Source organism: Urocitellus parryii, chromosome 4 (assembly GCF_045843805.1).
Source record: "Urocitellus parryii isolate mUroPar1 chromosome 4, mUroPar1.hap1, whole genome shotgun sequence".
NCBI classification, from domain to species: domain Eukaryota; kingdom Metazoa; phylum Chordata; class Mammalia; order Rodentia; family Sciuridae; genus Urocitellus; species Urocitellus parryii.
This window is the reverse complement of record NC_135534.1, coordinates 12,189,112-12,216,684: the sequence shown is the minus strand read 5'-3', so window position 1 is coordinate 12,216,684 and position 27,573 is coordinate 12,189,112. Positions and strand designations below refer to the sequence as shown.

The following is a 27,573-nucleotide window of genomic DNA, read 5'->3' as shown; positions in this document are numbered from 1 at the left end:
ACTGGGCTGGGGGCGCTCAGCCATCCTGGAGATGATTCTGGCACCACAAAGGCACGGCAGAGTCCTGCAGCCTCTGGGATCCCACTGACCCGGGCCCGTCCACCTCTGCCCCAGGACCTGAGCCCCTGTCCACCTCTGCCCCCAGGACCTGGGCTCCTGTCCACCTCTGCCCCCAGGCTGGACAACCTGGCCACCGTCCCACCTGCCCTGATGTCTCCTTCCTATTTAAAAGTAGGGCTGAAAGGGCCACCAGAGGCTCAAGGAGAAAACGTGCATGAGCACAACAATGCTGTGCAGCCCTGCGGGGGACATGGTGTTGGCGGCTGGGCACCCCATCGCCCTCCACAGGAGGCCTGCCCTTGTCACCTTGTGGGAAAGAACGGCAGAAGGGCTGATTTAAGGGACCATCAAAACCTGGTCTCCCAACTCCCGCAAAGCTGCTGGTCCTGAAGAAAGCACAACGTCCTCCCCGGCCTCTGAAAACCAGCAGTGGAGCACAGGGAAATGCCAGGGAGAGGGCAGGCGGGTCCTTAGTGACCAGCCAGTTTAATGTCCCCTGCCTCTCTGAGCAAGCCCTGCAATTCCAGCTTCGAAACTGGATGGGCCATGGCCAGGTTGACCAGCAGACACTGCTGCCTGCCCAGCAGGTGGCAGTAATGTGCATGTCCCAAGCTGGGCTGGGGCCCAGGCGCCCCCTAGTGGGAGTCGGTGGCCTTGTATGAAACAGCTCTCCCCCAGGACAAGGGACGGGTGCAGGCTCCGCCCAGAAAATACATAATAGGAACCAAAGAACAGGAGGAAAAGGACGCCAGAAAAGCCAGGCCCAGCGGGTGAAGGGCTGGGGAGGGCAGCAGCTCAAGAGTGACAGCCAGCCAGAAGGTGTTCTGTGGACGGAAGCTAGAGGCCTTTCAGTAGAGCATGCTTCTGAAGGCTGCAGAAGAAATTCAGGACCCCCAAGAAGCCACATCTCCATTTCTAAGCCCACCAGAGTCACAACACTACAAGTTACTCATGGAAGTTTATTATGGCAATTAATTACACGAACATACAGGCGGTCATTCATCCAGTCCAGAAGCACTCAGCAGACTCCATTAGTGATTTCTCTTCATAAATAACTTACGAGAAGCAAGCACAGTTGGAGAGGAACTGGCAGCGCTAATCTAGCATCACGCACACCCACAGATGGCCTCTGGGCCCTGCCTATGAGTGAGGTGAGGTGAGGTTTCCTCCTTGGCCCCCACACCCCCAGGCCCACCAGAGGCTGGGTACCCGGGGAGTGGATGTCTCAAGGCACATACAACTTCCTAACCCGTAGCAGCTCCAGGATCCGCCGAGACCTGGTTCACATCTGGTACAAAGTTAATGCTTCATTCGTCACCCCCTTTGGCCTAGTGTAGTCATTTTTACTACTGCACATGTTTAAAAGCCCAGTGTGCTAGGGCTGCATGTGACCGTCACAATCCCTGCCCTTTACATTCTGAAGACGAGAGGTGCAGAGAAACTGACGCCGGTGTAGTGATGGTGTTTTGGAAAGCACCATTTGGGAAGTCACTGTTCGGGTGTCTTTTGACGACGTCTACAGGGATACGGGGACCAGGAAGGCATACATGGGGAGATGAAGGACGGAGGGGGCTGCTTGAGAATGAGATTCAAGGCACTAAAGGAATAGGTAGGTGGGTGGGTGGGCCTCAGAAAAGCCAGCCAGAAGTGGGGGGCCCTGAGAAGGAAAGGGTGGCTGGGAGGTGCCCCAACTCCTAGCTGAGCCCAAACGTGACCACAATCTCCCAGGCTAGAGCTTCTCCATTCCCCCAGCCAGAGGGTCCAAGATGACCCCTGGATTCTCCAACCTGCAAGCAAGGTTAGGGGTCGGCTTCACATCCCAGCCCATTCGCTATGCAGGCCGCTGATTCAGAGCAGCACACGGAGCTTCTGTCCCCAGCCTACTGGGGTTAAATTATGGCTTCACAGGACATAAAATCACTGTTTTTCCCTAATTCTGTTCTCTCCCTCCAGACTACCCCTAGCTGGGGTATGTGAGGCAGAACATTCTTGAATGGTCTTACACCAAGAGCTGCATCCCTTGGATTGGGACTCCATGTCAAATATGCCAAATCCCAGGGGAGAGGTAGGGGGTGGGCGGGGTGGGGATCCCAGGCCACCTTGTCACTGAGATAACTCTGCAAGGAGTTCAGATGTCCTTGGAAGTGACACGAGAGGATGTGCACTAATGCATGCACACGCCACTAGCCCTGGCTCCCGCTGGCCTGCAGGACCTGCAGCCTAGAGCCAGTTACCAACAGGAGCAGCTCCCAGGAGGGCCTCTGGCCAGAAGGTCAGCAAGTTCTGCGAGCTTCTGTCATAGCCAACCTGTCACACACACCCTCAGTGCCTTTGGGGGTCCTGTATGCCCCTGGCCAGGTGCCCCTGGGGCCTCCTTGTGCTGATGCAGGCCCACGGGGAGCACTAACTCACTTCCCATTAACCTCAAATCTCAGCGACAGGTGGGCTAAAGGCCGTGGTGCAGGTGGAGGAGGGAAGGGCCAAGGAGCCAAACCACGGCTAGTATCCAGGCCAGGCAGGGCCTGGGGGTGGGGAAAACCCATATGGAGGAGTGGGCCCTGGGGGATATGGGGGCCGAGGGGGCACTGAGGGCTGGGGCTGTCCTGGGAAGCCTGGGAGCAGAGGCTGTGTGGGGTAGGGAGGCTTTCCTCCTGCGGGGAGGTAGGGGGTCTGTTGAGGATAGCCAGGACTGGGGGCCCTGGTCCCCGCCAAGGGGTACCCAGGGCCAGAGGTGCTAGTCGGGGCTACAGGATAGCCCGGTCGAGGTGGAGTGCTCCTCTGTGGGGACCAGGGGTAGCCTGCAGCAGACCTGGGTCCCGGCTGGGCTGACGCATAGGCAGGGCCCAGAGGCCCACTGTACGAGGCAGAGGGCTGGGCCACCACAGGGAAGGGGGCCGGCTGCAGGGCTCCCTGGGCAGTGGGGCCCATGGGCAGGGCGGGGGACGGGCTGTAGGGCAAAGGGTAGGGAGGCACAACAGATGGCTGCGCAGGCGGCTGTTCTTCGGCCACAGGGGGTGTCGCCTGAGGGCCTGGTCGCAGGGGCAGGGGTGGCGGGCGGGGTGGAGGGCCATCTCCGGCCAGTTCCTGGGAAGCTCGGGGCCTCCTCACCACGTCTTGGAGCTTCTCCACTCGGACCCGGCGCAGGTGGGACAGCATCCTCATAGAGGAGAAGTCTTCCAGAAACTTTTCCAAGGGCACCTCGCCCTCCAGGAACTTCTCAGCCATGGCCTGGAAAACAGATCAAGAGACAATGGGGGCCTCCCACTCGCCCCTGGGTCAGAACTCTGCCAAGGCCTGCGCTGAGCCCACCCTGGGCTCCCCAGCCTTCCCAGCCCCACCCTGGAGCTTCTCTTTGAGGGCCCTCCTCTTCTGACCCATCCTGTGACCTGTGTTCCTTGTTTCCCTCATGAGAACGACAGCTCCTTAAGGGCAAGAACTATGTCTGTCATGGTCACCCCAGTGGCCTGCCCCTGACCTGCTAGGCCCACAGTGCTCACTGCATGTGTGCTGCACAGCTGGATGAGTTTGAGCTACAGGGTGACAAATGCATGCTAGCCTGTGGGCGAGGAGGACCTGGGAGCTGCTTCCACCCGGGGCAGGCAGAGACTGCCCACAGAGGCCGAAGCAATGCCTAAAGGAAGCAGCAAACAGGGAAGGGAGGAGCGGGGACCAGGCCTGAAATCCTCGAGGTCCCTGGTGCACCGCCCTTCCATCCAGGTCTGTGAGCGGCCCAGGGCCTGCGGCCAGCTATCCAGCTCTGCTTCAGCTAGCAAGGACAGGTCCCTGACACAGTACTCCTAACTTATCTCCAGTTTCTGCTACCCAAAGACAACCCTGGCCCAAAAACATTAAATGGAAAATTCTGGAAATAAACATTTGATGAGCTTTAAATAACTTTCATTATAGCATATTGTTATAATTGTTCTACTTTATTATAGTTATAGCTAATCTCTTCCTGTGCCTAGTTTCTATATTAGATGAACAAATACAGGAAAAAAAAAAACATCATAATATATACAGAGCTCAGTACTAGCCAAAGTTTCAGGCATCTACTGGGAGTCTCAGAAAGTGTCCCCATGGATAAGAGGCACTATGTATTTGTTTCCAAAGGGTCTCCACTGGACCCCAGATACCCTTTTCCTTTGCCACCTACCAAGCCCACCCCCATCTCTTCCTCTACAGACACAAGTGTTCATCATGAGCGCCCTGCCCCACGGACCCACACCCCGTCCAAGGGTCGCTTGCAGAGGAACATCGACCCTCCACCTCACCTCAGACTCCTCCTCGATCTTCATGCCTTCGATCTGCAGAAGGTCCAACAAGGTCCCTGGCTGGAATGCTGAGGAGAACTTCTCTGGAAGGGAGGGCAGGAAAGATTGGCATTTCAACACTGCCTGCTCCGTGCTGGAGGCAGAGACCTCGGGAGAGGCGCTCAGGACACCCTCTGCACATACAGAGCCCAGCTGCCACCTGGAGTCTATGCAGAGTCCCTTGGGGTAGGTCTATTGGGCCCTTTGGGCCCAGTTCCCTCTGACGATCCCACTCCTGAGTAGAGAGGGACAGGAGAGCCCACTCAAGGGCTCAGGCAAGCAGCTCCCCAATACCAGCCCCAGAAGGGAAGGGACTGGATCCTGATGGTGCTTCGCCCCACAGGGGGAAGCTCGCCAACCTGTCCGCACTGCTGGCCAGCCAGGACAAGGAATGCAGGCCTCTGGACTCCAATCCCAACACCACCAACTTCTAGCTTTGTAACCTCAGGCGGGTGCCTGGACCTCTCCGAGCCTCATCTTCCTCATCTAGACAAGGTGAATAACAACAGGACCCCTACTCTCACACTCCTCTGTGTATGGAGCGCGCTCGGCTCAGGGCCTCCCTGGCTGCTAGCCCTTTCCTGTCCTCCAGCTGTCCTCCCTAGTCCAACCTTGAATGGAGCCCCTGCATTAACAGGGGAGCCACCAGAGCACTCTCCAGGGCCAGCTGTCCCTACCCAGCTTTGCCTTCTGTTCCTGGCACCGTTCCACAAGCCTCCGCAGCTCCTGGTATTTGTCTGAGAGGTTTGAGCGGCTGATCTCTAGGGGTCCCTGGAATTCCAGGTTCCGCTCAGCCAGGCTCCGGTTGGTGGCTAGTGCCATCTCTCGCTCCAACTGCAGGTCCTGGACCTAGAAAAGTAGGAAAACGAACAGTAAGAACAATTGTCCCTGGGCTAAGGGCTTCTGGGTTCACTACTCATCTTGGGGACACTGGGTGATGCTCGGCCTTTAAGCACAGGCAGAGAAGCCTGGGTTCAGACCCTGCACTAGGCACCCTGGCCTGGGTGCCTCACTGTATCCACGACATGGCAGCCCAGTGGGGGACACACAGGAGAAACTGGCATTAAGGTTAACAGCCTGCCAAGGCCACCATGACTGCAGAACTCCAGGGAGGGAGGGAAGCGATTTGTAGAAGCCAGAGGCTTCACACGAGGGACAGGATCAAAGTCCCAACCACTTAACCCCACACTTGAGTCAAGTGGACTAAGGAGGACTAAGATGGCCCAGCAGAACACAAGCTGGACACTCCATGATGCCCGGAAGTCAGGCTATTCTGAGGGGATAGGGGAGCCAGGATCCTGGCGTCGACCATGATGCTGATGCAGGAGACCCACCGCATGTGTCCTGCCTAGAAACTGTACAGATGAGCCACCCTGGACGTGCCCTGGAGTGCCCTGCTGAAAACACTTCCCCAAGCCAGGCAGCACGTGCCCCTCAGCCGGGTGGTGCAGCTGCCAGAACCCTGCCCAGCCACCCTGTGCACGAAGCCCTACCCATCTGTTGAGGAGGTTTAGAGAATCAGGCCCACCACCCCAAGAGGGTGGGGACCACATACCACAGCACCTCGTGGCACCACCAGAGGGGACCACCACAGGGGTCAGGGCACAGCTCAGCAAGACCAGCTTCCTCAGGGAAGACGGGGTCCCTGAGCCATTCAGCTTTGCCACCAACACCAGCACTGGGGACCCAGGCCAGACTGGCCCATCCTCCACCAGCAACAGCAGCCCACGGGAATCCAGGGAGTCCCGAGGAGGGCGCTGGGGGAGGTCTTCCCACCTGCTGATCCCCTGCCGCAGGGCCTCAAGCCCACACTATGAGGCAGGCCACTAGAGAAAGAAAAGCCACAGCTTCCCCCTCCATAAGGAGGCTTCCATGACTCGGGGACAGCAGCGCCCAGTGTATGCCCAGCCCAGAGCCCAAATGCTCGGCCCCTTCGCCTGGGTTTGCTGCCACACACACCCTTTTCAGCGACCGGATGGGCACCCTGACCTGTAGACCCTGGTGAGTTTCACTCTATCTGTCAGCCGCGGAAATCATTTTCACTCTTGTGGCCGAGTCAGAGGGATGGCCTCCTGTCCAGGCACCCGATGGGCCGGGGCCTTCGGGCATGCCCGTGCCTCTACCACACGCCCCGTCTTAACTTATAAAGCCTGACTGCATCATTTTCCTCTAAAACGTGTCCTATTTCTGCTCCCTCTCCCCACAATCACCTCAATTTTTTCTCCTTTAGGGGTCACCATGAAGCCTTCTCCTATTCCTTTGTACACCGTCAACACGCGTCCTACACCCTGCTCCAAGCAGATCACTTGGCCTGCGCTGGTCCCTCAGTTCACTCTCTTCTATGCAGAAAAAACAGCTCCTACCCTTTTCAAGCCACGATCACATCCCAAACCACATGGGCTCCTCTCTCTTCTCACAATTCCAGTTACTCAATTATCTTTTGCCATGGACCATGGCAAAAGAGCTACTCAAAGGTTCTTGGAAAGTCTGAGTAGCCTGCCCTGTTTTGTTTCTGCCCAGTCCACACTGAATAATTTTCTTCCCTCGGAGCCTTCAAATTGATTGGTCAGGCACAGCTACATGCCACAAGATTCCAGTGCCTTTTGCCCAAGAGGTTGTTTCATCAAGGGTGTTTCATAGAGGCTGAATCAAGATCCTACCAGCCTGCTCAGCTTGGAAGTCAACTAAAGATAATTATGTAAAAGTTTGCTTCTGCCAAGTCCATGCACCACTGGAACTGGAGTCCCCATAACACTGTGCTCATGACAGACTCATGAAGTACTTGGTGCTTAACACACACGGAGCATCCCTAATCCAAAACATCCAAATCTGAAATGCTAAGAAATCCAAAGCTTTTTGAGTGTCTACAGACACTTAAAAAGTTTTGAATTTCAGATGATCTCAGATTTGGGGTTTTTGGAGTAAAGTCTACATAAATATTCCAAAATCCAAAAATCTCCAAACTCTGAAATACTTCTGGTCCCAAGCAGTTTGAGTAAAGGATAGTCAACCCATGTGTGAGAAATGAGTAGAAGAGAAAGGAACGAAGACCTGAGCCAGCTCAGCACCTGTGCCAGGTAAGACAGGTGCGGGCAGAGCTCACAGCCCAGTTAACCATAGAATTGGCCATAAGCTTAATTAACCAAGACAGCCGCTGCTTCCCATCCTGGATGAATAAGTTCACCCTGCCTCAGGACAGCAGGACACACCATGCGGAGTCTCAGGACCTCTCCTGGCGCTCTGCCCACCAGGAGAGCTTCCAACCTAATCCCTAGCCTCCTCTGTCCCCCAGGTGGAGGAGCAGGGGTGGACAGAGAGCACAGTGAGGGCAGAAGCAGGGAACACATCGAACTGGGCATCCCGAGAGCAAGGGAAGTACTCTGGGAAGGGAAAAGCAGGGAGTGCTGGACAGGGCAGCTTCCTTTGATTTTTTTAAATACACTGTGAATCCACAGAAGACACTGTGCCAGTTCATCAGTGAATATGAGAATATAATCCAAATGTGACTCAGGTGAGCTGGTGCTGTCTGTGCTTGTGTCTCCCCCACACTAGGGCCATGAGGCCGAAGCATCTAGCGCACTGGGCAGGCTGCAGCCACTCAGGGGCGACCAAGCATATTTCCAGCTGGGTAGCCACAGTCAGTCACCTGGCCTCTCTCATGTGTGGGAAGTCACAGGATCACAGGAGGTAGATAGAGACAGGGAGAGCGGGAAAGTCCAATGTTAAGTGTAAAACTGTGTATTCCCACGAGGACTCTGTGACTAGGAGCTAAGAAGATGAGGTACCAGTTCTGATAGGCACAGATCAAACAGCAATGAGCTACACCCAGCCAAGAAGGTGCCTACATGTGTAAGAGACGCAGAAAATACAGGGTCACACAGGTCCACTGTGGGGAAAAGGCAGGCACCAAGCCACACCTTGAGGAACCTGCTGACTCAGGCTGGAGCAAGTGTGCAGTCTCCTGGGGCTGCCGGGTCCCTAGGAGGGCCCAGGGGTCCAAGTCCACATGGGGGCTCCCTACCATTCCCTAGGTTCCCAGATGACCCAAGAACTGGCATGCAACCTCAGGGGACCCTCTGGTTGGCCCAAACCAGGGTGAAATCCACAGAAAAGGGAGATAAGTTTGGCTAAAACTCCCAATAAGCTAAAATCCTTGAAAAGTTTGCTGGTCTTCCTTGGGCCCTGCAACAGCCTCTCTACCTCAGGGGACTCCAAAGCCAGCCGGTCAATCGCCTCCGGGTCATTCTGCATCTCCTCCAGCTCCTGCAGGGTCTTATCTTTCAGGGTCTCCATCTTTCCCTGCGAACAGAGAGTGACACCAAAGTGAGGAAGGGGCAGCAGGAAGGGAGAAAGGCAGACCTGAGCCCACGTATTACGTGTCAAAACAAACAGGAGTTCAGCGTGGCACCACCTCACAGGGGAACTCGGGGGGCAGGGTGGAGGGAGACACTCCTGCAGCTCCGCCCGCACTCTCCCCAGGGAGACCAAGGCGCCTCCTTCACCCAAACCATGAGCAACAGGGCATGGGAAGGCCGCTGTACCACCACAGCAAGATCACCGTCCACAGGGGCACTAGATAAAGCTCTGAGGAGCGGCAGGAAGGAAGGAGTGCGTCAGGCAGTAGGAATGGAGACTAAATTTGGCCGAAGGCCGCCTGCCAGTGCAGAGGCCACCCTGCCCTCTGGTGGGCGTCTATTTCTGTCTGAACCAGAAATACACCAACCCACATGCGGGAGCGCTGCTGCTTCCACACCACAGGCTCCGCTGTGTCCTCGCTTGTTCTGTTTAGAGCACCAGGTTTCCCAGCCACTGCAGTCCTCTCCGCACATCACCAAAACGAGCTGTCATATGTATGGCCTCATTGGAGCAGAAAAAGAATCACTGAATTGGCCTCTCAGGCAGTCAGGAGGAAACGAAATCGACTGGCCCCAACAGGCCGCCTGACAGAGAGCTGGTATCAGTGGTCTTCTCCCTGCCACTGCCCAAGGGTCACCATCTGTGTGACAAAAGGGTCACAGCCAGCCCAGAAGGGAAGCTGGGACAGAGAAGAGGAAGCACGGACCAGGCATGCCCTTCCTTTCTGTTGGCAGGATTCTCCATCTTTATGCCTCTCCCCAGGGCTAGGCCTGAACCCAGAACCTCACTCGTTCTAGACGAGCACTCTACCCCCAAGCTACATCCCCAGCCCGTGTGGTTTTTTATTCTGTGACAAGGTCTCACTAAGCTGCTGAGGCTGGCTTTGAACTTGCCAAATGATCCTCCAGCTCAACTTCCCGAGTCACTGGGATTGGAGGTGTACGTCACAGCACTTGGCTATTTTTATGCTTTTTATCTTTTCTAGCCGTGCATTTTATAGCTGCAGTTTGGGCTCTTCTCATTATTAGCATTGCTAGTTTTCAAAAGCTTCCAGCACCACAGCAGTCAAGGGTCCCAGGGTCCCCACCATCCCCTCTGTGGGCACTCAGCTCGGGAGCCACGCTATGGCTCAGCCAAGGTGCTTGGGAAGCAAGAACCACGGTGACAGAGAGAAGTCCCCTCTCCAGGGCTGCTTCTCTACCAGATCAGGGAGGGAAAGGCATGTCCTAGGGCTGTAGGAAGGTGAAAGGGGAGACTGACAGGCAGATTCCTGCCTTTTCAGGAAAGTCTGGTCTCCACCCTTGGTTATGCCCTGTTGATGGTAATGCCTTTCATGCTCAAAAACACCCTGCTTTAAAAAACAAATTATGTGGTCACCCTACTAATGAAGAGCTATCCAAAAAAGGCAACACCAGTATTGATCATTCACTGAGGACTGAACTGGTTCCAACCTCTAAGTCAGCATGGCCAACCCATCACCCTGCAGGTGGCCAGCCCACCTGCAGCCTCCCCTTCAGCAGGACAGGGCCAGGACCACGACCTACAGTCTCTCCTGCAGTCATGAAGCAGCTGGTCCAGGGCCAGTCTTTTGGAAAGAGAACGCCTCAGGAAAGCCCTGTCACAATGGAGCTCACTGGCTTCTGAATAGCCACAGCACAAGTTTCACCTGCAGAGTTAAGAACACAAGGTGGCAGCAACTGTCCCATACACCGATGGCGGATCAGAAAGATTAGGTTGGTTGTGGCCAGCAATAGCAAAGCCAAAATTCAAGACTGGCCTCTGTCTATGCCTCACCCTGCTGTGCCAAAACCCTCGCTCTAGAAGCTGGAGCAGAGAATGGCAGCCTGAGAAGAATGTGGGGTGCAGCAGAGCTTGTGAGGCACACTGCTGTTCCAGCGCAAGCCCGCGGGCCTGCCACGACCAGGAGCAACGCAATGAAGACTCATGAGCTCACAGGCTCCAGTCACACAGAGCCAGAGCGAGTCTAGAGCCTGCACTGCAGCCGTGGGCCTCACCCACTGGAACCTCCCTGAGCCTCAAGCACCTCATCCACAAACTGGGCCAAGCAACAGCGCCTCCCTCGCAGATTCAAGGAGATAACACCGGCCAAGCCTGGGCCAGCACAGGCCTTGCTTAAAACAAATACCAGTGCAAGATTTCAACATCACAGAGATTGTGTGGGGTTACCACGGCCTCCAGAGAACCTGCCGGGCCACAGCAGCATGTGCAGAACAGCACCGTCCAGGGAGAGGCCTGCCACCGAACAGCATCTGCTCACTTCTGCAGTCAGGGCCAAGTGCAGCACGTGCTGCAGGTGAAGGATGGAAGCCCCACATGGGCAGCTGGCTGACCACACACCAAGAGCACCGTCAGCAGCTCCATCTGCAGAAGCAGCCCACAGGGTCGGGACCTGCTCTCACCAATGGAAGTTCCTATGCACCTCAGGAGCCCTGGGACAGTCCCCAACTTCCCCCAATTACTTACCCTGGAATGGTATTGCCAGGTGCTGGACTTTAAGGCAACAGAGTCTCAAAGAGACTGGCAAACTTTTTGTCTCAGGACCCTCTTCACTCCCAATATTACTAAGGTCCCCAAAAAGTTCACTCATGTGGATCACAGCTTTAGTACGTACCATATTAGAAACTACAAATGAGAAATGTTTCACACACAAATATACACAGCACATCAGCCACCGGAATGGCATGTTCTGAAAACACCACCGTGCACACGAGAAGGCAGTAAAAAAGGCAAAGGTCTCAGAACTATTATGAAAATTGCTCTGAGCTCATGCATAACCAGGAAGGGCCTGGGAGACCTTCGGGGTCCTTATGAGAGTCACTGGCCTCCTAGAGGTTAGGAGAACAGACTCTGGACTCAGACTACCTGGGTTGGAATCCTGGCTCCCCCACGAGCTGGGTTATCTAACCTACTGGTGCCTCAGTTTCTCCTTCTGACAGAGGGGACCTGGCACATGGTAAGTACTGTGTGAGCGTCTGAAGAGCCTGACAACCATTGTCAACAGTGGGCGTGGATATTACCCCATCCCAAAAGAGGAAGGTTAGAGGTGAAGCCACTAGCCACACAGCTTGGAAGTGGCAGGGCCTTAACGGGTCCAGGATACTTGGCAGGTGCATCAGAATCACCTGGGATACTCGTTTAAAGCCAAAGACCTCAGCCCTCCTCCAGATGTAGAACTTCAGAATCTCCAGGGCACGGAAGTTAACTTTAAATGCAGTTTTAATTTTAACTAAGCTGCTGGGGTCAAGCTGGTTTGGCATCTACTGTCTTTATCCTCCCCGTCCTCAACACTCCCCAGGAACTCAGGTGGATAGAGCCCCCCCCCCTGACATGAAAAGGCAAGGACCCCAGGGGACAAGGGGTCTGTCAACAGGGTCACAGCAGAGGCAGGTGAGAATGTGAGTTGTGCTGTTCCTGCCAAGTGAGGCTCTGCCCAGAACCCCAAACGCACTTCCTACGGTTCCCGTGGCTGCCCTGTGTGGGCATGGAGACGATTCCAAGCTGCCCATCACACCTGGGCCTGGGCTCCAGATTAGCAGTCCCACAAACAAGGAACTTCGCCAAGTGAGGCAGCCGCCACGTTACCAGGATCCCAGAGCAGACACTGACCAACTGCTCAGGAGAAGAGGGCCCAAGCTGTGGCCAACACCACACAGGAGGCGCATTAAAAGATGACGCCTCTGCTACTGCAGGCTTCCCACGGGCCAGGAAACCCGGCCCACAAGGAAGGGCCAAGGTGCTTCCATCCACTCTCAGGGTCCTCTGCCCACAGGCTTCTCTCCTCGGTTCAGAGCACACTGCTGACCCGTGGGGACACACATCTTCAATTCTTCCAGAAGGAAGGGTGCTCAGGACTTCCAAACAACTCTGCCAGACACCTAGAGGCCAAAAGCTCCCCTAAAGGGGCTCAGTTTTCCTCGACTCTAAAAACGGGTAACCCAACCCTTATGGTCACATGGCCCATTTCTTCTGATATCAAAGCCCTCTGCAAACCCTCCTGTTCATTCATGTAACCACCCTACTAAGGAAAGTGAATACAAGGCTTGCTCACATCTATTCCAGAGATGAACTGGAGCTCAGAAGATCTAACAGGAAGGTCCTATAAACCTCTGGGGGTCAAACAGCCAGAGGTCCCCGTCTCTTCCCTCTTCTGGTATTTTCCTCTGTCCCTGCTCTGCCCATAACAGGGGTATAATGGGGACTGAGTTTATTTATAAGATCCAGAGATCACAGCCACACAAACAAGCCACTGACCCCTGGGCCCCACCTCCCAGGTAAAGGTGGCTCACAGGGCTGCCCCCATCTCAGGCCAGGCAGGCACAGGCTGTCTTTTGAAATCCATCACAGCACCTGCCACCAGAGGCAGCCAGTGCCCTGCTCTCACAAGTCAGGTATCACCCGCTCCTCAGTGCCACCCAGCAGGGGCAGAAGCAGCAAGCAGTTCTGGGGGCATAATTTGCAAAAGGCACCACTGTACCCAAGGCCCACAGAGCAGGCATCTGAGGAAGCGGCCCCACAGCCAGCCATCTGCTGCTGGCAACACTCTCACTCCCCCCGCCAGCCAACAGGGCGGGCAAGTCCAAACGGCTGCTTCTCGGAGTGCCACACCACCAGGGATGTCACAAAGCAGAGGACGGGAGGTGGGGGTGAGATGTTACATGGTGAGCCAGAGTCCACAGGCTTTTGCTTCTGGACAACCTAACAAGTCCAATTTCCCCAGGCTGTGGGCACAGGGTCCTGACCCAGACCCTTCCCACCACCAATGGCCAGCAGAGCTGGGTGCTCCTCTGGGGGATTCTGGAATGTACCATTGGGGGAGGGGAAGAGGAAGGGGAGGGGAAGAGGAGGGCAAGGTGAGAAAGGTAACCCCCTGTACACAAGATTGCTTTATTCATCTTTGTACCCCCTGTGTCTGGCTCACAGACAGCACATCAAAGAGCTTGCCAATAAAGTCAGTCAGCTGGTGGACAAGTACAAGGCACAGGGACCTGGGAACACAGCCTCCTTCCACTTACTCATGCTTCCTTCACTTCTCCATGACTTTACCGAAGGGACATTTACTAAGCAATTACTATGTGCCAAGAACTGTGCAAGGCCCGACATCAAGGGATGAAGGATAAACGGGGCAGAGAGATGTATCTGTTGACGTTAACGTGTAAGCTGAACCTACTCTAAAGGAACTGTTTGGTTTTAAAAAGCCAATTAAAAAACAAACAAACAAACAAAAAAACACTGTGAACACAGTGAAAGGAACCAGAGAGGCGGGGTCAGTGAAGCAGGGTGTGGGGCAAGGGCTGAAGGGGCTACTCCTGCTGCATGGGAGCCACTGGGATCTCAGTGGCCTACAGGGAGCCAGGACGGATGGCGAGGCCCAGCTGCACAGCGTTCACTGGCACAGAAGAGCAACACCTCTTTGGGGGGCGATGCCATCAGCAGAGAGGCGATGAGACTGGGAATGAGGAGAGAAGCCATGCCCGAGCTCACATCCGCGTCTCTGCACCACGAAGAGAAATGAGTCCCCACTGTCTGCCTAACGGCCCCTGAGAAGGAGCAAGAATTTTTTCTTTTTTCCCCTGTTCTTTCTTTTTAAGTTTTGTCTCCAATTTTTTCTTTTTTCCCCTGTTCTTTCTTTTTAAGTTTTGTCTCCTCCCCAGTTTTCACCTCTACCAGAGGTGACAACCCCAGCCACCTACGAAGCCCTGGCCAGCAAGTCAGGCTAAGCACCAGGGAGTGTGTCCCGCTGGCTCCAGGTCCCTCCTGCAGGGAAGAGGGCAGGCAGCTCAGCCAGGCCCTCCAGCTCCCTGGGGGAGACCAGAGATCCAGACCCAGGCGCATCGCCCAGCTGTAAGTTTCAGCAGACAATTCAAAGTCGAGAGAGATGCATGCATGTACAAATATATATAAATATAAATGTTAAACAAATATAAATGCTTCTCTCCCCCTCCCTCCTCCTCTCTCCCTCCCTCCCCCCCCTCTCTCGGTGGACCACCAAAACCCATGGGCTATGGTGTGTAGCCTGAAATCAAACCATACCCACTGCCAGCCACGTATGCAGGGATGACATAGTACAGAGAAATGGGAAGGAGAAGTGGGCAGAGGGGAGTGCAAAGACATGTCACAGGCAGCCTGCAGACACTGCCTTTGGCCACAAACCCCTGGGGGGGGGGGGACAGAGGCTTTAAAGCCAGAGTGTCACCATCAGAGCCAAGGAGACAGCATTTCCAGCAGCCCAGGCCTCACAGGCCAGCCTCCGAGGGGAGGGGGCCCCCTGCATCTAGACCTGCTGCTGTGAGCACAGCTTTCAGCTTCTTTTCATTATTTTAGTTTTTTTTTTTTTAGTGGGGGGGGGGGACAGCAGGGATTGAACCCAGGGGCTTGCAGCTCTACCACTGAGCCACATCCCCAGCCCTTTTTATTTCATATTGAGGCAGTGTCTCACCAAGCCCAGCCTGGCCTCAGACTTGCCATCCTCCAGCCTCCCCCCAGCTGCTGGGATGACAGGTGGGGCCACCACACAGGCTCTTGTTACTTAGTGTCTTAACTAAATTGTTCACATGCCTTGAGCAAGAGTGACAGGATCGAGTGGAGGATCTAGTGGAAGGCAGGAGGCCGGAAGGCAGACGATGGCCAGTGGATTTAGACCAAAGGTGGTGCCATGTCTGGCCACTCCTGAGCAGAAGCAGCTGCAGAACCTCTGGGGGGAGCAGTCCAGGGCCCAAACTTGAGGCAGCTTCCAGATCCATTCTTAAAATAGGAAAAACAAACAAAAAAGCAATGTATTGATGGTTCTTGATCAAGAATGAACTCTGCCATGATTGTTCAGCAAGAGCAGAGTTCACCTGGTCAGGCAGCCTTCCCCAGAACCAGCTGAAAGACCAAGTACAGCCAAAAGTCAACAGCAGAGATTCCTAAGCCACGAGGACACTGAGATCACAGTGTCCACGCCAGTCAGAGAGCCTTTCAGGACCCCTTGCTCCTTGCCTCTGCCCAACCACTTAATGCCAGCTCTCCCTGCAAGGATGCAGAGGGAACAGCACAGTGTTCCCACACAGCCAACCTGGGTTCACGCTTGACTCCAGGCTCCTTAACTGTGTGACCCTGACTAAGTCCCTTAACCAAAGGTTTCTAACCTGGAAACTGGGGCACCATGATAATTCTCCCTTGGGGTTGTTGTGTGGTTCAGATAAGCGAGCACCCTAAAAGGGCTTTGCAAATTCCCAAGCACTTAACAAATACTATTTTTTCCACCTCTTGGGGTCACCTGATGATTAGGGGCAATGAGGCCCCCGGGGTGCGCTACTGAGTCAAGCAAAGTGGCTGCTACTATTGAATCTCCCAATGGCCCTGCAATGGCAGGGTAGCTGCAGCTCCGATCGCACTCCTCATGCTGCCAGCCAACTGAACTTGCCAGCAAGCCTGAAATCACACTGCAAGGGGAGTTGTAAAGCCCCTCTGTTTCTTATAAATTTCCCACATCCACCTACAATACTGGCAGAAGTTATTTCCATAGCAACGTGCAAAGTTCAATCTGCACGTGTTGAAGGAACTGGCCCTAGCTGACCCCTCACGTCAAAAACACCTACTATTGCCTTGGAAACCTTCCTAATCCTGCCACTTAAGGAGGAAATATTTGCTGACCTGATCTAGTTTTTCTTTTCACAGAATGATTCTAGCCACATACCCAAGTATCAGACTCCTGGCTTCCCAGAGGAGGCAATAAAAAGAAATCAAACCATCCTGTTCTCCTCACCTTTCCCAAAACATCACTGACTCTGTCTTCCCCAAGATTGAAAAGCCGGAGTATGCCAGGCACGGTGGCACATGCCGGTAATCCCAGTAACTCAGGAGGCTGAGGAAAGAGGATCACAAGTTCAAGCCAGCCTCAGCAACTCAGCAAGGCCCTAAGCAATTCAGTGAGAACCCGTCTCAAAATTTATAAAAATAAAAAGGCCAGGGATGTAACTGAGTGATAAAGTGTCCCTGCATTTATACCCAGTATCAAAAAAAAAGATTAATAAAAGAAAAAAAAAGAAAGTAAGAAACTGGAGCATAAGACACAGAAAGAGAGGATTTTTTGGTTTTCATTCCTTCTAAGCAATGGCTGGGCTGGGAGTTGGAGGTCCCGCCCCGCCCTCAGCACTGACTATTTAAGTCAGCCTGGAGTGTGGTACAAAGAGTATGAGGTATTAGAGCCTAATATTTCCAGATTTAACCCCGCCTGACCTTTTTACTAGCTGTATAACCTTGGGTAAACTTTTCAGCCTTTCTCAATCTGTAAGATGGACTAACACCACCTCATCACAGGCCACAAGGACTTCATGAGAATCCCACTCTCCAGGTGCTGGAAAGAGCCTGCGGCAGGCTGGCCCAGTAGCACTGGGTCGTGGTGACTCATACACCTCACACCTTATGGCCAGGCAGCCAGCGAGGTACACGCCAGAGGACTCTGAAAGAGCTGATCCCAGGGGACAGCACGGGGTGTGGCCTTCTAAAACAGGCACCAAATCAACAAAACAAAAGCTGGCAAAAATAAGCACAGAGGTCCGTCTGTGGGGCACTCTCAGGGTAGGGCTTCCAGGAGGTATTATGTAATGACCTACAGCTCCTCAGGTCCACTGGGAATTCCAGACCAGGATCCCCAAGTGAGATGGTCCTGGAGGGACGAGCCCATTTGCCATGGGGCCCTTGGGAGTGGCTTTTCCACTCCCTGCGAAGAACCACCAGCTGCTCAGGGTGCTCCGCCAGCAGACAGCAAGCTGCAGAGCCCACACCCCAGCAAGGACCCAAGGACCCAGGCATTTTGCTGTCCCTGCGTGACCCTGCCCATCTGTACAAAGACTCCTCCCAAACCTGACCACCTCTCACATGCAGTCCTGAGACTCCAACTCCAATTGCTCTCCCCCAAACCCCACTCCCCTCCAACCACCACTGCCACTGCGAGCTCAGCCTCAGTCACTCAGCAGGCCACTCACGGCTTTGCCTGGTCAGTCTCTGGAAGCCTCTCCAGCACATCCATCGCTGCCCTGCCACAGGCACCAGACTTCTGCCTCCGGCGTCTCCTTACAACCTCCTGCCACGCACCTCTGGGTCAGTCTGGCTTAAAATACTGTTCCTGCTCCCTCTGCCTTCCGAAGGCTAGAAAGCTCCTCCTGCCTCCTCCCCAAACAGCTAAGTCTCAAATCACTGCCCTGCAGATGCCACATTTGCCGCCCCCTTGCCCAAGTCCCTTCTCCACTCCCTGTCAGCGGTAATGTCTTACCAGCAGGGCCCAGGAGGGGGCTCTGCAGCAGAATGGAGGGTCACACCAGGCTTTACCCACCTACCTCTCTGTTCCCCTCCCAAGCCACATAGTCCATCAGTAACACAGGACCAATGACAGTCCCTGCGGACAAGATTCAGAGAGTGCTCGGATGCTGAGGGCGCTGAGGGCGCTGAGGGCGCTGAGGGCACAGTAGAGCACGCAACCCCCACAGCGCTGCAGCCGGGAGGGTGCTCTCGCAGAGGAGAGGTGGTGGTGGAGCCTGAAGTTCAACCTGGGTGGCCTGGCATGGGGCCAGGTCCTCTGCACCACACATGAAACACAGTGCCTGGCTCTGGGGGGATGAACTTAATAAATGTCGTTACTGACAGCTGCCACTAGCCTCCTAAAGAGTAGGACCCAGGGCTGGGGCTGGGGCTCAGTGGTACAGCACTTGCCTGGCATGTGTGAGGCCCTGGGTTCAGTCCTCAGCACCACATAAAGATAAATAAAATAAAAGATCCATTTACAAATAAAAAAATATTTTTAAAAAAAGAGTACGACCCATTAGATTGTGTTCAGAATCCAACCAACACAACGCAGTCCCGACCAATTCCAGCACTGAAACTCCGCTCCTTTACCAGGGCCCAGGCTAAAGCCCCACATGCTCAGGCAGGCACATGGGACCTGGCGCCTCCTCCAGACCCTGGCTCTAAGGGGCAGACCCAGGGGGAAGAGCTCAGCGTCTAGAAGGCGGACAACCCTGCGTGCTGGATCACCTGCTGGTTGGGCCGCGTGCGGGTAACCACCTCGCTGTGCCTCAGTTTCTTCTCCAGGACAGGGCTGTGGTGGGATACGGGGGCTGGCACCTGGAAGCTCCAGCACTTCCCCACGGTGGCTGACAGGGCCTCCGCTCATTCTTACCTCTGTAACTCGAGCACCCCCACGGGGACTCCGAGGGAGACAGGGAAGACTCCTCCAAGACAGCTCTGTCAACAGAGTGGCATAACTCCAATGGCTGGATGTCATCAGATCAATAGTTACCAGCTTCAATCAATAAGACAGCCAAGAAACAAGCGATCTAATAAGTAGCCTCCCTGACAGTAAAACCCAGCCACTTGGTGAGGTCTCTTCTTTGGCCTGCGGCTCTGACTTGAAAGAAGAACATCCTAAATCTTCCACCAAACTCCCATTTGTTTCTCCTGTGTCCCGACTGCTCAGCGGGCCTGGAAAGGATTTCCACCTGCAGCTGTCAGTCCTCCCCAGCCCACCTTTCTAATCTGCACAGAGCAAGCTGAGCAAGCAAGTTCCACCATCCCTTAAGGAAGAATGAAGGTGAAGACCAAGCAAAGACACATTCAGAACAAAGATCCGGGAGTCAGTGCAGGGTCATGCAAGGTGTGTCTCTGCAAGGCACAAGATGAGAACGCTGTTCCCACTGGTTTGTGGCAATCCTGGGCTGTAGCTAGTGGGGTGGCTGCAGAGCCCACCTCTGACAGTGATAAGCTTGACACTACGAACTTCTGGGTCCAGCAGATTTACAAACAGGCAGAAAGGTGTGGTGAGGGCAACAGGACAGCCACAGAAAAAGAGAAACTGAGCCAGAGCCTCCTCATGTCTACTTCTCAGGCAGGCCACCATTGGGCAGGCTGCACTGAGCTCTGGACTCATCTCAGGCTCCTGCAGGATGCCCATCCAGGCCTCCTTTCTAGCAGCCGCCTGCCTGATTCTGAGAGACACGCCTTCTTGCATACATCCCAGGAACCTCCAGACACACATTATATGGGAGCACTGGGAGCCACGGAAGGTTGCGAAGCTCTGGTATTTTGTTTAAAATCTAGTGTCCTTGGCTTTGCAGACAATTATCAGCTGACCCTGAAATTCCCTTCCCAGCTAGCCCTCCCTCCACCACCCCTGGGCTGCTCACTCCACCCTAACTTTCTCTGTCCTACCTCTACTCCCAGGACAGAAAGCAACGCTCCAGTCACTTGACCAAGACAGGGATCCTGCCCTCGGGGAGTTCATGGCATCCAGCGCCTTGCCTTTACAGCTCGGTTCCCTCCACAGGAACGCTCTTTCCTCCCCCTTCATCATCAGGAAAACCCTGCTTATCCCCACGGGCCAGCCCCTCCGTGGAGCTTCCTTGCCACTTCCTCCCCTGCCCTCCCATGGTTCTCTGTAAATGCCACGTAGGCTTTATGATCTGGCAACCAGCAAGAATGTGAGCTCCCTGGGGGCTCAGCCTGTGTCACCTTCGATTCTGCATCCCAGCACCTACAATCAAGGCTGAACACACGTGAGCACCCACAAGTGCTCGCTGGACAGGGAACTTTGGCTTTTGGCCAACATAAAGGAACAGGGATGCCTAAAACTACTAAAAATCCACACAAAACATGAACCAATCATTTCCAAACACTGGACATCAGAAAGCCCAGAAGAGTGATCCTGAGAACAGGAAACATGTGAGTTCTAGAGCTGCCCCAGCCTGCTGCCTAGAGTTTCCAGGCACGGCACAGAGTTGGGAAGCATTGGGGAGCCCAGGAGGACCAAGGCAGCCAGTGTTCACAAGGTAGAGAACCAGAGAGAGCCACATGAGGTAACTCCAGAAACCTGCAGGGGGTCGCTTCCACTTCTTCACTAAGCACCATTCAGTACCCATCAGAGTTAGAGGGAATAATCCTTAGGTCTCAAATTAGGATAGGAATGTGTCGCCACCTGCCACCGTGGAAAAGCCTCATGGAACACAGGTCATTGGGAAAATACTAAGAAATGCATTAGCTCTGGTCCAGAGGCTGCTCTGGTCTTAGCTAACAAAGCTTAAGAGCAAATGTCTCCATGTAACTTAGAAAGCCTCCCAAAACAATGAAGAGAATATTTATGTGAGTAAAAAAATCTAGCACCCAGAAAGGTAAAATTCACAACATCTGACACCTAATCAAAAATTACCAGCAAGCACTGGGGTTGTGGCTCAGTGGTAGAGCACTTGCCTAGCATGTGTGAGGCACTGGGTTCAAGGCTCAGCACTGCATAAAAATAGATAAAAATAAAGGTCCATTGACAACTAAAAAAATATTTTTTAAAAATACCAGCAATGAAACAAGAAAATATGACCATAATGAAGAAAATGACCAATGAAAACAAACCCAAAAATTACATACATAGGTAATAGAATTAGCAAGCAAGGACATTAAAATAGTTTAACCACATTCCAAATGCTCAAGAAACTAAAAGAAAAACTAAGCACAGTAAGTAGAGACTTGGAAGATTTTTTTTTTAAAGGCCCAAATCAATCTTCTAGGATTGAAAACTACATTGTCCGTGATTTAAAAGTACATGGATAGAAATATCAGCAGATTAGACACAGGAGAAGAAAAGATCAGTAATTTGAAGATATAACAGTAGAAACCATTCAAAATAAATCACAAAGAGAAAGAGACTGGAGAGAAAAAAAATGATCAGAGAGATGTGGAACAACTTCAGGCAGCACTCTTATAAACAAATAATTGAAGTTCCCAAAAGAGGGGAAAAAGAAGAATAGAAAAATATTCAAAGAATTTCTTGCTGAAAATTTTCCAAATCTCATGAAAACTATAAACACACAGATCCAAAGAGTTCAATTAATCCCAACATATGAAACATTAAGAAAATTACACCCAAAAAAATCATAACTAAATTGCTTAAACCCATGATAAGAAATCATCTAGAAAGGGGAAAGAAACGTTTTGAATTAAAAAAGCAAAACTAAGTTCAGCAGAAGATTACTCATATGAAGCAATGCAAGCAGAAAATTCTAGAACAATGTCTTTTAAAGTACTGAAAGAAAAATAGTCGACCTAGACTAATTCTACACTCAGGGAAAATACCTTTCAAAACAAAGCCAAACTAAAGACTTCCTTAGACATCTAAATGCTGAAAGAAATCATCACTAACAAAACAGCACTATAAGAAATGTTAGAGGGCTGGAGATGTGGCTCAGCGGTAGCGCGCTCGCCTGGCATGCGTGCGGCCCGGGTTCGATCCTCAGCACCACATACCAACAAAGATGTTGTGTCCGCCGAGAACTAAAAAATAAATATTAAAAATTCTCTCTCTCTCTCTCTCTCTCCCCCCTCTCTCACTCTCTCTTTAAAAAAAAAAAAAGAAAAAGAAATGTTAGAGATTCTGGAGATCCACTGACACTAATTTTTTTTTTTTCAGTACTGAGGATTGAACCCAGGGGTGCTCAAACCACTGAGCCACATCCCCAACCCTTTCTTATATTTTATTTAAAGACTGGGTCCCAATGAGTTCCTAAGTACCTCTCTTAAGTTGCTGAGGCTGGCTTTGAAGTCTTCAAGTCAGAAGGAACATGGAACAAGTTGGAACCCCAATCAAAACAGAGGAGTAAGGAGCACCAGGAACAGTGTACAAGAGAATAAATACGAAAGGCCCTCCCTTTCTTTCTAATCTCCTTCAAGGTAAATGACTGTTTAAAGCAAAAGATGATGACAACGTATTGTGAGATTTATAACATACGTAGAAGAAAAAGTGGGACAGTAACATTTGTTTGAAGAAACAAAAATACCAAGACTAGGAGGGAGGAAAAGTCCTGCAGTGAAGTGCTACAGGATCACCTGAAGACAGATGACACCATGTATCTTCAAGCAGCCACTTTTTAAAAAGTATTATAGCTCATAGGCCAACAAAGGAAAGAAAATGGGAGTAAAAAACTGCTCAATCCCAAAAAAAAGTCAGAGGAAAAATAAAAGAAAGGAGAACGAAGAACATGGGACAGTTTGAAAACAAATAGCAAGCCGGTAAATTTAAACTCAAACGTCAATAATCACATTAAATGTTAAGCATGTCAATTAAAAGGCAAATTGTAAAAAGTAAAATATATACAAATACAAGGCAAATTGTAAAACTAAAAAAAAAAAAAAAGTAACATCCACCTGTATGCTGCCTATAAGAAATCCACTTTATATAAAGACACAAAGAGTTTAAAAGTCAAAGGATTTAAAGACAGACCATAATTTTTAATCTATTTTAAAACTGTAACAATATACACATAATATTTACCATTTGGGGCTTTTAAGTACACAGCTTAAGTACACAATTCTTTGACATTAAGCACATTTTCTTTGTGGCACAACCATCACAACTGTCCATCTCCAGAACTTTTTCATTACCCTAACCTGAAACCCCACGCCCACTAGACACTACTCCCCCCTGCAACTCCCAAACACCAGGCATCCCCTACTCTCTGCTTCTATATAAGTGACTCTCTGGAAACCTCCTCTAAGAATGATACAATGTTTGTTCTTTTCTGACTGCATGTTTCATTCAGCTTAACTCTTCAAAGTCCATCCTGTTGCAGCATGTATCAGATTTTCCTTCCCCTTGAGACTGAGTCATGGTCTATCTAAGGTATGTAGCACGTTTTGTTTACCATTCACCTGTCAATACACAAGGGATTACTTCCACCTTTTGTCCTCTGTAAACAGTGCTGCTATGAACATGGTGTAGATACCTGTTCAAGTTCCTGCTTTCACTTCTTTTAGGTGTCTACTCAGAGGTGGAATTGCTGGGTCCTGTGGTAACTCTGTTTCATTTTTGAGGAATTAACATACTGTTTTCTAAACTGGCAGCACCATTTTGCATTCATACCCAAAATGCACAAGGGTTTCGTTTCACTTTTTCCACATCCTCACTAACACCTGTTTTCTTAAAATAATAATCATCCTAATGGGTGTGAAGTGGTATCTCACTGTGGTTTTAATTTGCATTTCAAGTGCTTTTTGGCTACTGTTTCTTTTCTTTGGAGAAATATCTACTCAAGATCTTTTCCCATTTTCGAATTGGGTTATCTGATTGCTGTTGGTGAGTTGAAGGAGTTATTTGTGGATTCTGGTGATCCACTAACACTAATTCCATTTTTTTTTTTTTTTTTTTTGGTACTGAGAATTGAACCCAGGGTGCTCAACCACTGAGCCACATCTCCACCCTTTTTTTATATTTCATTTAGAGACAGGGTCTCACTGAGTTGCTAAGCCCTCTCTAAGTTGCTGAGGCTGGCTTTGAACTCCATGATCCTCCTGTCTCAGCCTCCCCAGCCACTGGGATTACAGGCATGCACCACCCGCCCAGCCACTAACACTAATTCTTAAAGACTGAATTAGCTAAATTAATATTAGGTGCAATAAATTTCAGAGCAAGGAATACTTCCAGGGATTAAAAGGGTCATTTCATAATAAGGTCAATTCATCAAGGAAATATAATACAAATGTTTATGCACTTTTAGAAATTCAAAATACATGAAACCCAAACTGACAAAACTATAAGGAGCGCTGGAGAAATGCACAACCCCCTTCAGAAGCTGCAATACCCTCTCCCGACACCTGAGAGAACAGCAGGCAGAAAGTCGGCAAGGGCACAGAAGACGTGGCCACACTATCAACCAACTTGACTTAACTGAAATTTCCAGGACACTCCACCCGGAGACCACAGAATACACATTCTTCTCAAGTGCTCACAGAACATTTATCAAGACGGACCATATCCTGGGCCATAAAACAAGTCTCAGCACATTTAAAGCAAATCATATCATACAAAGTATATCTTCTTTTTATAAAGAGATTAAATTAGAAGTCAATATTTATTAGGGGAGAGAATAAAGTAATACTACAATGCTTGGGTCGCTCCTCTTACTACTTGTACTCTGGCTAAGGAGGGGCAGATAAATTAGCAGAGGGATTTAAATACTGACAGGTCTTCCATGCTAGGCCTGCCTCACTGGAGTTATGTGGTGTTCCTGGAGATGGTCCCTCCCCTCCTTTCAGGCCTATCCCAAGCCCCAGGGGCCCCACTTGTCAGCCTCAGTTGAATCAAGACAAACCTGTTTGATATTTGCTTGGTTCTTCACCCAACTGGTGAAATCAGAAAGAGGAAAGAATGGAAGCAGCACCTGCTAGCAGACAGGCCTCTGTAGCTAGCAAAAGCTACGAAACTGTTGCCATTACAGAGATCTCTCCACCATGGGGCAACCATCTGGAAACAAACAAGAACCTTCCAAAAACTCCCGATCCTGCGAGGAAACTGCCAACAGAATTCCCACAACGGAGGTCCAGTTGGATTAAAAAAAGGTCTTCAATGACTTGATTATGTCAATCTGGAAAAACCCTCTACTACTAGCCAACATTGTCCAGGAATGATTAATATGGCTATTTATCCCAGTGTTCTTTTTAACAGCAAATTGGCATGCTTCAAAGCAATGAGCAAAAGAAAACAAGACTCCTTAGTAATAATAATCCACTTCCAGGATACCAGTGGCCCAGCAAATCCACAAACTCTCAATCACATAATGCACTCGTTAAAAAGAGGTTCCTGGGGGCTGGGGATGTGGCTCAAGCGGTAGCGCGTTTGCCTGGCATGTGAGCGGTCGGAGTTCGATCCTCAGCACCACATACAAACAAAGATGTTGTGTCCGCCAATAGCTAAAAAATAAATATTAAAAAAAAAAATTCTCGGGGCTGGGGATCTGGTTCAAGTGGTAGCGCGTTCGCCTGGCATGCGTGCGGCCCGGGTTCGATCCTCAGCACCACATACAAACAAAGATGTTGTGTCCACCGAAAACTAAAAAAAAAAAAATGTTAAAATTCTTTAAAAAAAAAAATTCTCTCTCTCTCTTTAAAAAAATATTATTAAAAAAAAAAGAGGTTCCTGGGTTTCCCTCCAGGAAATATCACAGGAATTTCCAGAGGCAAGGCTCTGTTTGGGGTTTTTTGTTTTGTTCTTTTTTTTTTTTTTTTACAAGCATCAGAGGTGATTTTTAAGGTCAAGCAAATTTGGGAAACTGAGGAACCTGGGACAATATCACAGAATTAAAGACACACTCACTTTGAAATGAGACTGAAAGTTGAGGAATTCCAGCCCAGTCACTTACTGGCTGACACTAGCCAAGTTATCTGACTCACTCACTTCATCTGCAAAGTGGGATCACCATATCCTTGGATGTGTTCTCAGAATCCAGTATATTCAAACTGCCGCCACAATAGTGACCGGCGTGTAGCAGCCAAGCAAGAAATCAGAGCTAGTGCTCTGCAAAACAGCCACCTTCTAGCAGCTGTCCAGATGAGGACGTCTTTAATGAAAACGTCCTCCTTAATGGAAATGACAGGGGCCGGGAGCCAGAGTTCCAAGATAATCTAGGAAAAGGCTTGTCTGGGCAGGACCACTGCCAAGAACACAGACTCAGGTCAGCATCCAGTATTTTACCCCAACAGTCCTTCCTCCCACCCAGAACCCTAAAGATCAGGGCTGCACAGGGCTGCAACTCTGGACAACAGCCCCAAGTCCTTCTCACAGCCACCTCCGGCTGTAGGGTCGACGTTCACAGAACTAAGTCAACTGGCCTCATTTTGGGTGCACCAGCAGGAAATGGGACAGAAGGGGCAGAGCCGGTGAAGAGGGTGAAAAGGGCCTGGGGCAGCAATTGAAGAACGGGGATATTACTGAGGCCAAGGAACAGAGCCTGTGAAGCTGCCCGAGGTCAAGAGAGGCATTCAGGCATTCGCAGTATGCACGCCCTGGTGTGGCCAAGACCCCGAGGTGTGGCCAGCTCAACCCCGCCGCCGCAGATTACCCCTTCCCAGCCCACAAAGTGGGACAGCGCCCGGCCGGCCGTGGGGGCAGCGGAGGAAGCCGGCACACACCGGGAACACACACCCCCTGCAGGGTTAGGGCTGCTCAGTGTCGCTGGGCTGTCCCACTGGGAATCCTGGGTACAGGACGCGAACAGAGTCCAGGCTGGAAGTTCCGTCCCCTCCCTGCCCTGGGGAAAGGGCACTGGCCAGGATGTCACAGGCCAGAGTCGTACGCGGCTCTTGGGCCTCAGTTTCCCCATCCGTACAGGGGGCAAACTGGCCCTAACGACACCTCTGTGGCCGCAGGACGCTCGGACGCGGAGCCAGGGGCTGCCCAGGGAACCAGCAGGTGGAGGGCGGCGGGGGCGGCGGGCAGTCACGAGCCCCTCGCGCCCAATCGCCGGCCTCGGCCAGGGGAGGCGGGCGGGGGCCACCGGGAGCCGCGGCCGGCGCCGCCCCCTCCTCGCCCGCGGCTCCGCCCGCCCGCCGGCCGCGGACCGGGACCCTCCCGAGCCCCGCTCACCTGCGGGCCGCCGCCGCCGCCGCGGGAAAGCCGCAGCCGCGCCCACACTTCCGGGGTCCGCGAGGCCCGCCCCCGCCGGATGTGACTCTCCTCCCGCGTCCGGGCGCCGGAGCAGGCCGCGCCGCTCGTCCCGCGACGTTAGGCGCCCGCTCCGGGGCCCTCGGAGTTGCCACGACACCGTCTCCCACGGGTCGCGGCCTCCACGGCCGCGCTCGCCGGACGCCCACCGGACCCCGCCCCGCCGGCCTCTGGCCCCGCCCCTCTCCTGGCCCCGCCCACGGGCTCCCGGAGCCAGTGCGCCTGCGCGGGCGCCCGCGGCCTCTCCTGCGGCTTCTCCCGTGGCCCTGGGTGTCCATTCCGGACTCTTGGAGGTCTGCTCAGAGCGCCCAGGAGGAGCCGCCGAGGGGGAACCAGCGGAATCCCAGCACCGAGGGAAGGCCTTGGGTG

The 27,573-nt window shown here is 52.3% G+C and overlaps 1 protein-coding gene across 6 annotated transcripts; it reads right to left on the bottom strand.

Moving 5' to 3' along the window:
* Positions 1-1,005: 1,005 nt before the first annotated feature.
* Vps37c (VPS37C subunit of ESCRT-I) lies at positions 1,006-27,357 on the bottom strand. 6 transcript variants are annotated; one of them, XM_026407620.2, is made up of 5 exons: positions 27,127-27,357; positions 8,571-8,669; positions 5,048-5,219; positions 4,332-4,414; positions 1,006-3,288 (listed from the first exon to the last, which is right to left on the bottom strand). In XM_026407620.2, the coding sequence occupies exons 2-5, from the start codon at positions 8,661-8,663 to the stop codon at positions 2,560-2,562; spliced, it is 1,077 nt and encodes a 358-aa protein (XP_026263405.2). In that variant the 5' UTR covers positions 8,664-8,669; positions 27,127-27,357; the 3' UTR covers positions 1,006-2,559. The 6 variants fall into 6 exon arrangements, with proteins under 6 accessions (XP_026263405.2, XP_026263409.2, XP_077653558.1 ...); XM_026407624.2 differs by lacking the exon at positions 27,127-27,357 and adding an exon at positions 24,857-25,301; XM_077797432.1 differs by lacking the exon at positions 27,127-27,357 and adding an exon at positions 15,303-15,467.
* Between the last annotated feature and the right edge of the window lie 216 nt (positions 27,358-27,573).

Bases quoted from the DNA above. Each gene is read 5' to 3' on its own strand.
- Vps37c (XM_026407620.2), bottom strand. From the start codon at position 8,663: ATGGAGACCCTGAAAGATAAGACCCTGCAGGAGCTGGAGGAGATGCAG. The intron at 5,220-8,570 runs GTAGAGAGGCTG...CTACTTTTCTAG, and splicing joins TGGCTTTGGAGTCCCCTGAG to GTCCAGGACCTGCAGTTGGA. The intron at 4,415-5,047 runs GTAGGGACAGCT...CCTCCCTTCCAG, and splicing joins GGAACAGAAGGCAAAGCTGG to AGAAGTTCTCCTCAGCATTC.